Source organism: Lissotriton vulgaris, unplaced genomic scaffold, assembly GCF_964263255.1.
Source record: "Lissotriton vulgaris unplaced genomic scaffold, aLisVul1.2 SCAFFOLD_11369, whole genome shotgun sequence".
NCBI classification, from domain to species: Eukaryota; Metazoa; Chordata; class Amphibia; order Caudata; family Salamandridae; genus Lissotriton; species Lissotriton vulgaris.
In genome coordinates this window covers 20,024-34,721 of record NW_028245326.1, presented here as the reverse complement: position 1 = coordinate 34,721, position 14,698 = coordinate 20,024, and the positions used below count along the sequence as shown (strand labels likewise).

The following is a 14,698-nucleotide window of genomic DNA, read 5'->3' as shown; positions in this document are numbered from 1 at the left end:
ACAACCTGTCAGAAGTACTGAGAAAAATCGCGGTCTTCATCACTTCCTCCTTCAGACGTTGCGATGCATCACGTAAAGTGTACCACGGCTTGTCATTGACAGGCCAATCAGATTCAGTAGGGTATTTATGGTTACAGCCTTCAGTCGCAAGCTGGAGCAAACTAATCTGGCCAGCACCATTATAATTTCGAAAATGATCTTGTACAGTAGAATCGGAACTCAAAGAGCAAAATCGTAAACAATCAACAGCATCAAGCATGATACCGGCAGCGCCCAGTTCATAAAGGCGCACCATCCACGTAAGCAAAGCCTCACCGGGCCGTTGACGAAATCGTTGTAAAATGTCACTAACCTCCTGTTGAGTAAAATCCTCAATACAATCCAGAGCAATACCAGCCGGATTACCAGGAGCTTGTTGTAATTTGCGACGAAATACAGGATGAGCAGAAACCTCCGGAAGAGCTTCCGAAGAAGCCCTGTCCTTAGATTTAGAAGAACAATCAGGATGAGATACGTCATCAGAACGGGAAGAGCGACCACGGTCGCTAGACATGTCGTCTTTGTCACAAGAAGCAGATTTACAATCACGTCCGGAGCGAGAAGACTCGCGCTTGTCACCCTCCTCAGCCGAGGAGTCAGAAGCATTAGAATCCCAGATATTACCATCCCAATCGTCAGGGTTCCAATCCAGTCCGGCTTTCGCCACGACCAGACGCACTTTCCGTGTAGACACACGACCACGACGGTGTTTGTATTTATATCTCGCAATGCGAACCGCAGCCCTTTCGGCTATAGTTTGATAAGTCTCAAGTTTGTCGGCAAGCAATTTATTTTGACACCGCAAAAGAGTATGCGCATTTTGCAATTCAACAACCTGTCCTTCCATATCCACACACTGCTTTCGCAACTGAACAAACTTCTCATGAGGAATTCTGTATGCATGCAGCACAATCCAACCTCTGCGTCCTAAAATAGGAAGCTCATCACCCTTCACTACTGGAGCTCTTTGCAAGCAAGAAACCACATCAGCAGGCTCCGCCTGCTCCAAACAAGAAGTCCAATTCTCGCTCAAACCAGTAGAATCGGCCCACTCACGGGCCAAGGCCTCGTAAGGCGTAGATTCCCAGCCGGGAATTTGAATAGGCAATTTGAAAACAGATGTCGATTTTTTCGAAAACATTTTGACACACAAAAAATATATACACAATTATCAACAAAGAAAATACGTACGAGCCGAGCGCAAACCAACAAGATGAAAACAATACAGCGCACACAGGCTTCGTAAACAGTTCGTGACGCCAGATGTAACGACCGGATTTTCCGCCTAGATGGAATCAGCTCCTAGGAGCCCCTCTAACCCAGCCGGTACGTAATCACCTCCCACCTTAAAACGTATTTACAATGGGTATGGATATATGTATGTACATCTCGTACCTAAGGATGGGGAAATAGCAATAAACATGCATAGGTTTTCTACAATATCCTATTCATAACAACTAGTCTCGCGGCCACTTAGGCCCAGACTAATCTACCCTGCGGCAGATCTGATTATGTACCATTACACACTGATCACCATCAGTGCTCACTCGACACACAATCCGGCATGTCTACACACATGGGCCTGCAGTCCCAGTGCTCTCATTTACACACGGTTCACAATCCGGCGAACCTACGCACCGTATCCCTCCGGTGCTCTCATTCACACACGGTTCACAATCCGGCGAACCTACGCACCGTATCCCTCCGGTGCTCTCATTAACGTCGTATAGTAACGACGATCACTTTCCTATGAATACTTATGGAAGAAATCTCTCATTTGTCTACTCGGGATAAAACTACGATAATAGAAATCAGTACGACTTTCCAAATTGATATATGTACCTTCTGCTCTTGGCATCAAACGTTCCCTTCCTCCCTCATTATTCAGTCATTTCTTACCCGATCGGGAGTCGCATCCGTTCACGCAAACAATGTCTGACTAGAAGACCAGGTTACCTTGATTGAACAAGAATACAAGGCACATGTCGGTTCACTAAGAACTGGGGTATTTTATTACAATAAAAATAAACACAATACTACGCAATGTATATTCTGCAAAGAAAAGAAAAGGTTAGAATGCGCGCTTAATATGGGAAAGGGCGGAGGTCACCTGGTTAATATGAAGTTGGGGTTCGGCAGTCATCTAGGTTCCCTTCTCGTCTCTGTGTCTTGGCTCGTCTCGGAATCACACCTCAGCAGTCACGGGTACACGTCTGCACCGCTATGCTCAATCTCCTCTGCTTCCCTCCAAGTCACTGGAACCTTGCTTGCTCTTGACTACTGTCTCTTTCTCTCTCTCTCTCTCTCTCTCTGTCTCTGTGCGCTCCGCGCTACTTCTCCTTCAGTCTTCTTCAGAAAGAGTCTCAGTTTCAAAATCTTTCTCGAACTTCAAAATGGCGACTGTCCGCCTCGGAAATAATTAATAGCATAGATGCTAACGGCTAGCTGCCGCCTACGAACTAACTGACTCATCGCCTAACACTTTCGCTAATATCAAAGCCTGTCCCTTCATGGAAAGTTACGGCCAGTAACCTGCCGCCCACCAAATTCTTGTACCTCCCCGTACCAAGGACACGTTCCCAGCCGGCCGGCCTGAAGTTGTGTCTTCGGAGTGGAGAAAAATACAGTCTTTCGATAAGGGCCAGCCTGAACCGGTTCTCTCCAAGCGAACAACACCTTGAAACTAAAACATTACACTTGACCTAGAAAGCCTCTCAAGCTACCAGGCAGAGGGCAAGATGGAGTCTGTCCCGTTTAAGGCCTGCAAGGCCCAAAATACGCATAACTCCATAGAAGATATACTAACACTCTTGCAAAAGGATGGATCATCACTAATACTTATATATCTATCCCCTAGCTTAAGTTCATAAGCCCTGATCAAAAAAAAAGGGTACGAAAATGCACTACTGTGCCTCATGGATAGGTCCTACTTATAGTCCTAATCCCTATACTGTAAGGGTAATAGGCTGGAGTCATCTTCCATCATTCTCCCTCTAAAAAGGGCCGGAAAAAGTCGGTTATTACAGCCGCTCTTGTGGGTGGCACAACATGTGCTGCGAGCCCACGAGCAGCATTTGCATTTACACGCCCTGGCACTCCTGGTGCACTAGACTAGGAACTGACAGTAAACCAAATAAGCCAAACATGGAATTCAATCGATACAGTAATTTAACATAGGGAGCACTTGCACTGTGGCACTGATCAGCAGTGGCACAGTGCCCAAAGCGATATACCAGCAAAAACATCGTAAAACAGTGGAGGCAAACAGAAAAAAATGGAGGAGAGACTCAAGCCAATGATGTCAGGTCTAACACGTGTCCCCTCCAGCTGAAATGTGGGGAGAACTACCCTTGACCTAGGGAGTCCTCATCACTAAGGCAGAAAAATCTGGACAGACCATGAGCATTGGCGTGATCTGTACCAGGGCGGTGTTCCACCCTGAAGTCCAATCCCTGTAGGGAAATGGACCATCTCAACAGTTTCGGATTCTCACCCCTCATCTGCATCAACCATCTGAGGGGCCTGTGGTCTGTCTGAACCCGGAAGTGAGTCCCAAACAGGTAGGGTCTTAGCTTCTTCAGGGCCCAGACCACAGCAAATGCTTCTCGCTCTATCGCACTCCACCTCGTTTCCCTGGGAAGTAACCTCCGGCTGATGAAGGTTACAGGCAAGTCTCGGCCCTCTTCATTCACCTGAGCTAGAACAGCCCCAGCGCCATGCTCTGAAGCGTCCGTCTGGACAATAAATTCTTTAGAAAAGTCGGGTGCCTGGAGTATAGGTGCTGTGCACATTGCAGTTTTCAGGGTGTCAAAGGCCGTTTGACAGGCATCAGTCCAGATCACATTTCGAGGCTGCTTCCTGGAAGTCAGCGAAGTCAAGGGGTGCACAATGTTACCTTAATCCTTGACAAACCTCCTGTAGTAACCCGTGAGACCTAAGAAGGCTCTCACCTGAGTTTGGGTTTTGGGCGGCGCCCAAGGCAGGATGGTATCAATCTTGGGTTGCAGGGGGGCAACCTTGCCGCTCCCTACTTGGTGCTCCAAGTACACCACAGAACCCTGCCCAATCTGGCACTTACTGGCTTTGATTGTGAGGCCTGCTCTGCACAGGGCCAACAACACTTCCTGGAGGTGGCGCAAGTGTTCCTCCCAGCTAGCGCTGAACACTGCGATGTCGTCCAGGTAGGCAGCACTGAAATCCTCCAGTCCAGCCAAGACCTGGTTGACCAACCTCTGGAAGGTGGCAGGGGCATTCTTCATCCCAAAGGGCATCACCCGGAACTGGCAGAGCCCATCTGGTGTGGAGAATGCGGACCTCTCTTTTGCCCCATCAGTTAAGGCAATCTGCCAGTACCCAGACGTTAGATCAAACGTGCTAAGGTACCGGGCAGCCCCCAACCGATCTATGAGTTTATCAGCTCTGGGGATGGGGTGCGCGTCAGTCTTCGTGACTGAATTGAGTCCTCGTTAATCCACGCAGAACCGAAGTTCTGGTGAAGCACCAGGCGCTGCAGCCTTCGGGACCAAGACCACTGGGCTGGCCCAAGGACTGCTAGAGGACTCAACCACCCCTAAGGCAAACATTTTGGAGACCTCCTCCTTAATGTATGCTCTGACCTTGTCAGTCACCCTGTAAGCCTTGTGCTTCACAGGAGGGCTGTCTCCGGTGTCAACATCATGGACACACCAATGAGTGACACCCGGAACCAAGGAAAACAGATCAGGGAATTGTCCCAACAGGTGGCGACAATCCTGCTTCTGCTCAAGGGTCAGTGTGTCAGAGAGGACAACACCATCCACTGACCCATCTTGCTCTTCCGCACACAGGAGGTCAGGAAGAGGCTCACTCTCCTCCTCCATTCCAGCATCTGTAGCTAGGAGCATGCCCACTTCGGACCTTCCTAAGTGGGGCTTCAAACGGTTGACATGCAGGACCCGCAAGGGGTTCCTGGGAGATTTCAAGTCCACCAAGTAGGTGACATTGCTCTTCTTCTCCACAACCTTAAACGGTCCAGTCCACCTGTTCTTAAGCGCACAAGGTTCCACAGGGGACATGACCCAAACTACTTGACCAGGCTGAAGCTCTACCAGAGTGGCATTCCGGTCGTACCAACGCTTCATCTCCTCCTGGCTGGCCTCCAGATTTGCCTGAGCAAGATCTCTGAAGCGCCGAGTCTGGTTCCTAAAGGCCAGCATGTAACTGTATATATCCTGGGGAGGTTTCCTGGGAGATTGCCCCCAGCCTTCTTTGACCAGACTCAAAGGTCCTCTTACCGGGTGACCATACAAAAGCTCAAAGGGGCTGAACCCTAGGGACTTCTGCGGTACCTCTCGGTAAGCAAACAACAGGCATGGCAAGAGGACGTCCCATTTCCGCCTCATTGGTTCTTCAAGACCCATTATCATGCCTTTAAGGGTCCGGTTGAATCTCTCAACCAGCCCGTTACCTTGAGGGTGGTAAGGAGTGGTGAACTTGTAGGTTACCCCACACTCCTTCCACAGAGACTTCATATAGTTGGAAATGAAGTTGGTGCCCCGGTCTGACACCACCTCTCTGGGGAACCCCATTCGGGAGAAAACACCCATCAGTGCCCGTCCCACCACGGGGGCCGTCACTGTTCGGAGAGGGATGGCTTCCGGGTACTGTGTGGCATGGTCCACCAAGACCAGGATAGACCTGTTGCCCAGGGCTGTCTTGGGGTCCAGGGGCCCAACAAAGTCAATCCCCACCCGGTCAAAGGGGGTACTGACGACTGGAAAAGGTTGGAGGGGAGCCTTCTGCTTCCTTCCGCTTTTCCCACTTGCCTGGCAAGTGTGACAAGTCTTACAATGGATGTCTACATCCCTGCGCATCTGAGGCCAATAAAAATGGGTGACAAGCCTGTCATAGGTCTTGTCTTGCCCCAGATGTCCAGCTAAAGGAACGTCATGATCCAAACCCAGTAGGAAGGCTCTGAAGCGCTGGGGTACCACCAGCAAATGGGCTGACCCAGGCTCAGCAGCCTTAGGCTCGCTATACAGGAGGTCGTTCTCCCAGTAAACAAAATGCGACCCTGAATGATCACCTGAGGTTTGGGCTGAGGCCTGCTGCCTCATACCCACAAGAGAAGGGCACACTTTCTGTTCCGCACAGAATTCCTCCCTGGAGGGACCACCATCCTGCTGCCAGTGGGTCAGCTCGGGCAGGTCTCCCAGTTCAGCAACTTGTTCCCCTGTGGGCTCCAGGGCATCCCCCTCAGGGTCTACCTCCTCCTGGACCACGGGAACTACGGGCCGGTTTCCCGCGCCTCCTGCCTCTTCTCTTCACAGCTGGGTCCTGGGCCATACTTTCAGGCTCCGGGACCCCATCAACACCCTTACTTGCTGTCATGGATCGAGTGGTTGCACACACCCGCTCTGGCACACCCAACATTTTCAAATGTGTCTCGCGCTCCACCTTAGCCCAAGGGGAGACTTCTAAATCATTGCCCAGGAGACAATCAACAGGCATGGCAGGCCTTACAGCAACTTGAAGAGTACCTGAAACTCCCCCCCATTCAAAGGAAACCTGAGCTACCTCACACTCTTTCTGGGAGTTGTCAGCAGCTATCACAGGGTAGAATGCGTGGGGAACCACCTGCTCTCTGGACACCAAGTGACACTTGACAGCTGTCACACTCACTCCGGTGTCTCTGAGAGCTTTTACTCTATGGCCATTAATGGTCACCCACTGCCTATATTTCTTAATGTTACTAGGCAGAGGGGGTGAGGGACCATTTCCATGTCTCCTACCGAGACCAGGGACATTTCTGCGGGACCCCTCCCACCAGGGACAACCATCTCCTCCCCTCCCAGGGCTACACTCGCCAACTGACAGGGGGGGTGCACGCGGCGGTGCATTTGAATTCTTCATGGGACACTGGGGGTCATAATACCGGTGTCCCACCTGCCCACAAACGTAGCAGGTCAGGGTGCTCCTATGAACAGGTTTACCCGTCGGGCCCCTGGCTTCTTCTCAGGGGGAGGCTGGAAACCCTTCCCTTGGTTCCCTTGGGGATTACTTTGGGGCCCTTTCGGGGACTCCTTCTGTTTACCTTTGTCCCCCCGACTCTTCTGCTGGGGACCCTGCCCACCTTTGGCTGAGTCTCCCACTGGACCCTTGTGGACCCTGGTACTGACACAGTGGTCCGCCTCCTCAGCAAGTTTTCTAGGGTGAGATATCTTGCTATCAATAAGGTGCTGGCGCAGCTCTGGAAAACAGTTATTAGACAAATGCTCCCAAGCAAACAAATCATAAAGAGCGTCATAACTTTCCACTTTGCTGCCCTTTACCCAACCATCCATGGCTCTGCAAAAATAAGACACATATTCAACCCACGTCGTACCAGGCAACTTCTTACATTCTCTAAAAGCTTGTCTGTACTTCTCGGGGGTTAGGCCATACCGCAACATTAAAGCATCTTTCATATGAGCATACGACATCCTATCCTCAACAGGCATGTCTAACAGGGTATCTCTTCCCTCATTCACAAAGCGACCCCACAACCCCGCTCCCCAATCCTTCTCAGGGACCCGGTGGGCCAACAATGCTAACTCATATGCTTTAAACCATTGACCAATATCTTCATTCCTATGATAATCTTTTATCACATCTTTAGGGAAATAAAACCTACTTTCTGCAGGCTCAGATGGGATGCTGCCACCAGAGGGATTCAACTCTAACTTCTTAGCTTGGATGTCCAACTCCCTCAACTTGGTATCACGCTCTAAAGCTAACTTCTCTCTTTCAAAATCCAACCTTTTGGTCTCCAAATCGGCTTCTCTCCTACCTCTTGCATTTTCTAGCTCCAACTGCCCATTTATCTTTAGCCTTGCCATTTCCATGTTGTATGCTCGCTCTTTCGCCCTTTCTTCTCTTTCTTCAGGGGAAAGACCTTTGGAGGAAACACTACTACCGGGAGAGGACACAGGCCCATTCACTGGCGCCTCCTCTTCCCCTTCCACTGGTGGTACCACCACCGCATCAGAGGGATCTCTGGCCTCTAACCAAGCCTGCAATGCTTTGAGATATTCCTCTTTTCTTGAGATGCCTTTGGTAGGCACTTTCAACTGCTTGAAAAAGGATTTCAGCTCCTTTAAGCCGCAGTCGTTTATCTTCGCTCTGTCGAATTCCTCCACAACAACAATAGGGGTAGTGACTCCGGTGTCACTCATGGTCAAAACTGGCAGTGTTCGAAAAATCAAGTTTCAGAAAAGCGGAGAACAAAAATAGGATCCTTCCAATTAGATTGCGGCTGCGCTATGGTCTGCTTTCACTATGTAGCGCACACTAACCACTGCACATGGGTCATAAATGAAAAGTTCAAATCCTCACCGCTGACCACCAATGTTAGAACCGGCTGTCTCTAGTTGGCAGAGGTATGTACTTCTGACAAATAGGGACACACCTTTTCTAGTCAGGGCAAGGGCATCACACCCTTTGATAACCCCTGCTCACCCCCTTGGTAGCTTGGCAGAGCAGACAGGCTTATCTCAGAGGCTGTGCCTTAAGCATTTATGACCACATACAGTAATAAAGTGAATACACTACACATGGGCACGACACAGTAGTATTATAAAAATAAGTATGTTTATATAAGGTTTAGCACAAGACCAAATAACGACAAAAATATACACAATCTTAATAAATACTCTTGGAAGGGGAAATAATAGTTCACATGTAGTTTCTTCTTTAGCACAAAGTCTTTAGTAACAAAAGCAACTCTTCTTCTTTAATACACAGTTCTTGGCAACAATGTAACCCACACGGGAGTCACACGACGTCGAGGTAAAGTTAATCCAAAGGTTCGGCGTCGACCGCAAGGAGCGCTACGTCAAGCCCGGAGTCACACGGACCCCCAACAACACAGTACCTTAGGAAAAGGAAGCACACGATGATCAGCGGCGTCGAGCAATTCAGCGTCGCGTCATCGGTGTCGATCGGTCCTCAGTAGTCGTCGATGTCGATGATGCTGTTGCAAGAGTGAGCAGTGCTCACGGCGTCGAGAGGGCACAGAGTCGATGCGATCAGCAGCGGTGCAGACACGAGGTCCCTTGGAGCTGGAGCCGAACTCACTACTCACTGGCGTTGCTGCTGGCGTCGATCAGGCCCGGCGGCCGGCGTCGAGGAAGCGGGACACTTGAGCCGTTACTCACGATATCGAGCTGGATTCAGCGACGTCCGTCGGCGTCGAGATTGCTGGTTCTTTCAGAGGTGCTGGAATCACAAGTTCCAGCAAATAGCACTTGCAGATGAAGTCCTTTAGCCCTGTGACTTCAACAGGAGACTGGCACTCTTTCAGTCCTTGGAGATTTTCTTAGCAAAGCGTGAGAGTACACACACAGTTCCTCAGAAGCAATGCAGGATTCCCCCCAGCAAACAGCACACTGGCAGAAGGGGTAGTCAAGTCCTTGGATCAGTAGGCTTCTTGTCCTTGGTTTCAGGGTTCCTTGTCAGAAGTGATCTAAATTCTTGGTTCAGGGGTCCTTCTCTTATACCCCTTTTTGGCTTTGATCCCTTTGTCCATGCAGGGAGATTTCCCAACATCCTGGGTCTGTTGTGGGTGGAGCCAGGCAGAGGCACCTGGCCTATTCACTGAGCAGGGCTGGGTCCTCAGACGCCCAGCAGGAGGTGGAGCCAGCATTGTCACTGGCAGGAGCAGAGCTATCGGCCTCCTGGTAGGAGGTGGGGCTAAGATCGTCCATGGCAGGCACAGAGCCATCAGTCGCTTGGCAGGAGGTGGAGCCAGCATTGTATCCGGCAGGGCAGGCTATCAGCAACTACTCACCCCCTACTCTCAACGCAAATGTCCCACTCATCCCACACTGACTCATCCAGACCTCTGGAGCCACCCAGCTCCTGTCACACACACACCAAACCAGCAGAGACCAGAAATAGTTAGACAAGAAAATAGCCACTTTCTAAAAGTGCTATTTTCAAACCCAGAGTCCAAAAACCATCCACACCAACGGATGCGTAATTAAACCCCGAGTTCAGGGATACCAAACTCGACATTGCACCATGCTCCCCGAGCCCGCTAGGATTATAGCATTAATAATCCGGGCAGCCCATTCTAATAATGGAGAGCAGGTTACCTTGCAATAGTGAGAAACGAATATGGCTGTAATTCACTATTAGGACATGCCAACTTGGTCAGGCCTGTCCTACCTTATGCTTACAACGCACCCTGCCCGCGGGCCTACCATAGGGGTGACTAACATGAAGTTAAGGGAAGGTTTAGGCACTGGCAAGTAGGTGTACTTGCGCAGTCAGCGTGACAGTACTAGACTGCACGTGGGTCTGGAAATGGCAGACCCTGAGACATACTTTTACTAGGCCGCTCTTGTGGGTGGCACAACATGTGCTGCGAGCCCACGAGCAGCATTTGCATTTACACGGCAGCATTTGCATTTACACGCCCTGGCACTCCTGGTGCACTAGACTAGGGACTGACAGTAAACCAAATAATCCAAACATGGAATTCAATCGATACAGTAATTTAACATAGGGAGCACTTGCACTGTGGCACTGATCAGCAGTGGCACAGTGCCCAAAGCGATATACCAGCAAAAACATCGTAAAACAGTGGAGGCAAACAGAAAAAAATGGAGGAGGGACTTAAGCCAATGTTGTCAGGTCTAACAATCAATAAATGTCTCCAAGAGCAAAAAGTAAGGTCTTGCAGTCACAAAAGTGAAAGAAGTGTGAAGGAAATGGGTGTGGATTTCATTCTTTGTAAAAAAAACTGTTAGCAACCAATTAAAAGAGTTATTTTAAGGTCACATGACTTGATGCGCTTACGCTGCGCGCACCGGGGCGCTTCCGGGGGCGCTTACGTGGCTCGAACGTAGGCGCTTCCGGGGGTGCTTACGCGGCGCGCCTGAGTGACGTTTTGATAGCTTTACGGAAATGTAAATTCATTTTCATTTCGTAAATTAAAAATACTGCTTTTATAAGTATGGTACTAAGGGCCAGATGTAGGTAATTCACATTTACCGATTTTGAAATACCGAATATTACCGAATTTTACCGATTCGGTATTTCAAAATCGGTAAATGGGATGTAGGTACCAACATCTGGATTTTTTAACGAATCCTTAAAATTCGGTATTAACAGATCGGTATTTACCGATCGGTAATTACCAATCGGTATCTACCGATCGGTATTTACCGGTAGGTAAATCCCGATCGGTAATTCCCGCGACGGACAACAAACAAAAGTGAAACTCAACACAAAAGCCAATCAGGTGCAACCACCCTCCCCCTTCTCTCCAGGGAGTGGCCCCACAGGCAGGTGCAACTAATTAGAAGGTTCAGGAAAGGCAGTTGGAGCCGAGAGACTGGGAGCAGCAGAAGCAGCAGACAGAGCCTGTGAATTCACTGAAAACTACAACATGGAAAGCAGCAGGGACACTGAGCAGGCTGAAAGGAAAAGAAAGCTTAAATTCAGTAGACAGGAGCTACAGCTCCTTGCTGAGGAGGTGGTAAAGATACACCACAGACTTTTTGGAAAGCAGTCCCTAACTGTGCCAGAATCAACAAAAAGGAAACTTTGGCTGGAAATCAAAGATAAAGTAAATGCAGTGGGAGTCACCACCAGACGCACTGAAGAATTAAAGAAGAGGTTCTATGACCTAAGGAGCCTCACGAAGAAAAAATTGGCTGACCGCCACAAACAGTCACAGCAAACAGGTCGAGGAAAGAACACTGCACCCCCCCTCACCGAGCTGGAGGAGCTGGTAGCCACAACCCTGGAGGCTGAAAGTGTCCATGGACTGGGAGAAGTGGACAGCTCTGCGCAATCTGCAAAAAAAAAAGGTAAGATGCATGCACAGCTATCCCCCTCCCACCCCCATACATCCCTCACCCCTTGCAGCTAAGTTACCCCAGTCCCATGGTGCCTGTGCAAAACAGTACCAATGCATCATGTTACATGTAGTTAGTCATTGAAAGACCATGTCACACAGCACTGTAACCAACACATAATTCAAATGAATGCTGACAAAATGAAGGGCAGGCAGCATGTACAAAGTGCAATGTAACATCTTTAATTGTAGTGGCTGTGACACATTTACACCTAGCTGATATGTGCTCATATGTCCAGAGGTCTCACATCCAGAAGGCAGTCTGAGGAGGCAGAAGGCACGGCACCCCAGAGGGATGACAGTCAGGAGCCAGGGCCCAGTGCATCCCAGGACACAGGTGTTCCGAGTGGGCAGCCACCCTCCCAAGAAACTGACATCATTGAAGAAATGCAGGGCTCCCCAATTCCTTCACAGTCACCACTATTGGTCTCATCCCCAGAAATGCATGCATCCCTTGTTGTAGAAACACCTGTTGCACACCCTGGCAGGAGGCATGTTGTTCCCCCACTGCCGGAAATGGAGACAGGTGCTGATGAAATGGTGGGTGAAGACTCACTTAACTTGTTACAAGCTCACATCACTGCCACACTGCAGCCTAGCACAGAGCCTGTACCAGGTACCACTAGAAGGCGCACAGTGCAAGGAAGGGATGAAGGAGCACATGGGGAGGGTTCCAGTGTCTTCAAAGGCCTGGAGGGAGCCATGGTCAGGATTCAGAGGATGCAGGGCAAGGGCATCATGGCCTGTCAAAGACAAATGCGAAACATGAACATCAACATGGAAGAAATTAGCAAGGGCATAAAAGAGCTAGTGATAGTCAACAAGAGCATGGCAACAGGCATAGAGCAACTGTGCACAAAACTTGACTCTGATATTAGTGCAAGGTGCAGGGACAGGCAGCGCGCAGAGAGAACAGAGAAATCCATGGAGCAGCTGGCTACAGCCACATCCCTGCTATGCAGGCGTAGCATCAATAGTCAGGTAGTCCTGACTCATAATAGCAACCAGTTGACAAGGGGCATAGCTGGAATGACCGGTGCGCTGGAGACCCTACTCAATGCACAAAGTGCACAAAGTTCTGCTGTAGAGGTGCCGGACACTGAAGGTAGCACCAGTAGGAGCAGCACAGCTAGCCCCCATGGCGTAGAGCCAAGGAGGAGCAGCAGGCGACAGGGTGAGGCTATAGGCCAAACGCCCAGTGAACAGGCTGAGCCACAGACACCTGCCAGTGCAAAGCGTGTGCGAAAATGATCAGTTGTAACGATGGCCTACTGCCAATGGACATTTGATTTATAGTTAATACAGTGTTATTTGCACATTTGTGCCATTGCAACCAGCCAAGTGACTATGTACAACTATGGTTGGGGGATTCTACACCTGTCTGAGTGTGTTTGCTCACTGTGAGCATTGATGTCAAATGCTTACTGTTGCACTTTTGTTCTTCAATAAATCTTTACAAATCTAATTAAACAGAAGCTTGTGCTTTCACTATAGCTCAGTGTCTTCACTTACTCAGAAATAGTTGCGTGCTATGTCATCACGTCTGTATCTGCCATCACTTGGTGTTGACACTCCAGCAGGTTGTCTTTCAGGCACAGCAATGTCGTCGTCATGATCCTCATAGTCAGATAACTCCACCTCAGTCCCCTTCTTAACAGCCAGATTGTGCAACATAGCACAGGCAGCAATGATCTTACAGCAGGTAATGGGGGTATACTGCCTTGCACCTCCGCTCTTGTGCAAGCATCTGAACCTACTTTTCAATATACCAAATGTTCTCTCAACAACATTGCGTGTGCTCTTGTGTGCCCGGTTGTATCTCCTTTGGCTGGGTGTTGAGGGGTTGAGGTAGGGGGTGAGTATGAATGAGCGGAGGGCATATGCACTGTCTCCTAGAATAAAAAGGGTAACATTTACACACATGCATACATGTACTGCTTATTGCAATAGGTGTAATAGGTGTTGCACACTGTCTCTTACCTAGGAGGTAGCCTTCACCAAATTCCCCTGCAGTCAGGCGTGCATAGATGCCACTGTTTTGAAATATATATGAGTCGTGGGTACTTCCCGGGTATTTTGCAACAATGTCTGTGATGACGTTCTTGGCATTGCAAATCACCTGCACGTTGATGGTGTGGCTTGACTTCCTATTGCGGTAAATGTATTCCGTGGCAGCAGGGGGACAAATGGGGATGTGCGTCCCATCAATGCATCCGATGATATGGGGAAATCTTGCCATCTGGTAGAAGTCAGATATGGTTTCAAACAGTTCAGCATGGGTGGATGGAAAAGAAATGTAATGCTCCATCCTATGCAACATGGCGTCAAGGAAATTGTTAAAAAACCTTGAGAGGCTGCTCTGGCTCACCCCTCCCACCGCAGCAACCTCGCTCTGGTAGCTCCCTGACGCCAGCAGGTGGATGCTGCACAGCACCTGTACATGTGTTGGGATTGCATGTGCCCTTGGAGTGGGGGTGCTCCAACAGTGGTTTTAGGTCCCTGATTAGCTCCAAGATGGTGTCTGGAGCCAACCTGTACCTTTGCAGTATCTCTTCCTCTGTGAGCATGAACAGGGTCACCCTCTGCCTGTAAACCTGCTCCTGTCTCAGCCATTCCCTCTCTCCTTCCTCCTGTAGCCGTAGCCGTCTTGCAATGACATAAAATGCAGCCATTGTGCAAACAGAATTGCATTTTGGGTCCTTTTTTATAGGCTGCACCTGGTTACCACCTGCTTTGGATCCATGGTAATTACCGACTCATAAATACCGATTTTGGAGC

The 14,698-nt window shown here is 49.5% G+C and overlaps 1 protein-coding gene across 1 annotated transcript; it reads left to right on the top strand.

Moving 5' to 3' along the window:
• The first annotated feature begins 11,449 nt into the window (after positions 1–11,449).
• On the top strand, positions 11,450–13,171 carry LOC147666478 (uncharacterized). The gene is made up of 2 exons (XM_086949059.1): positions 11,450–11,873; positions 12,162–13,171. The coding sequence occupies exons 1-2, from the start codon at positions 11,450–11,452 to the stop codon at positions 13,169–13,171; spliced, it is 1,434 nt and encodes a 477-aa protein (XP_086805185.1).
• Positions 13,172–14,698: the final 1,527 nt, after the last annotated feature.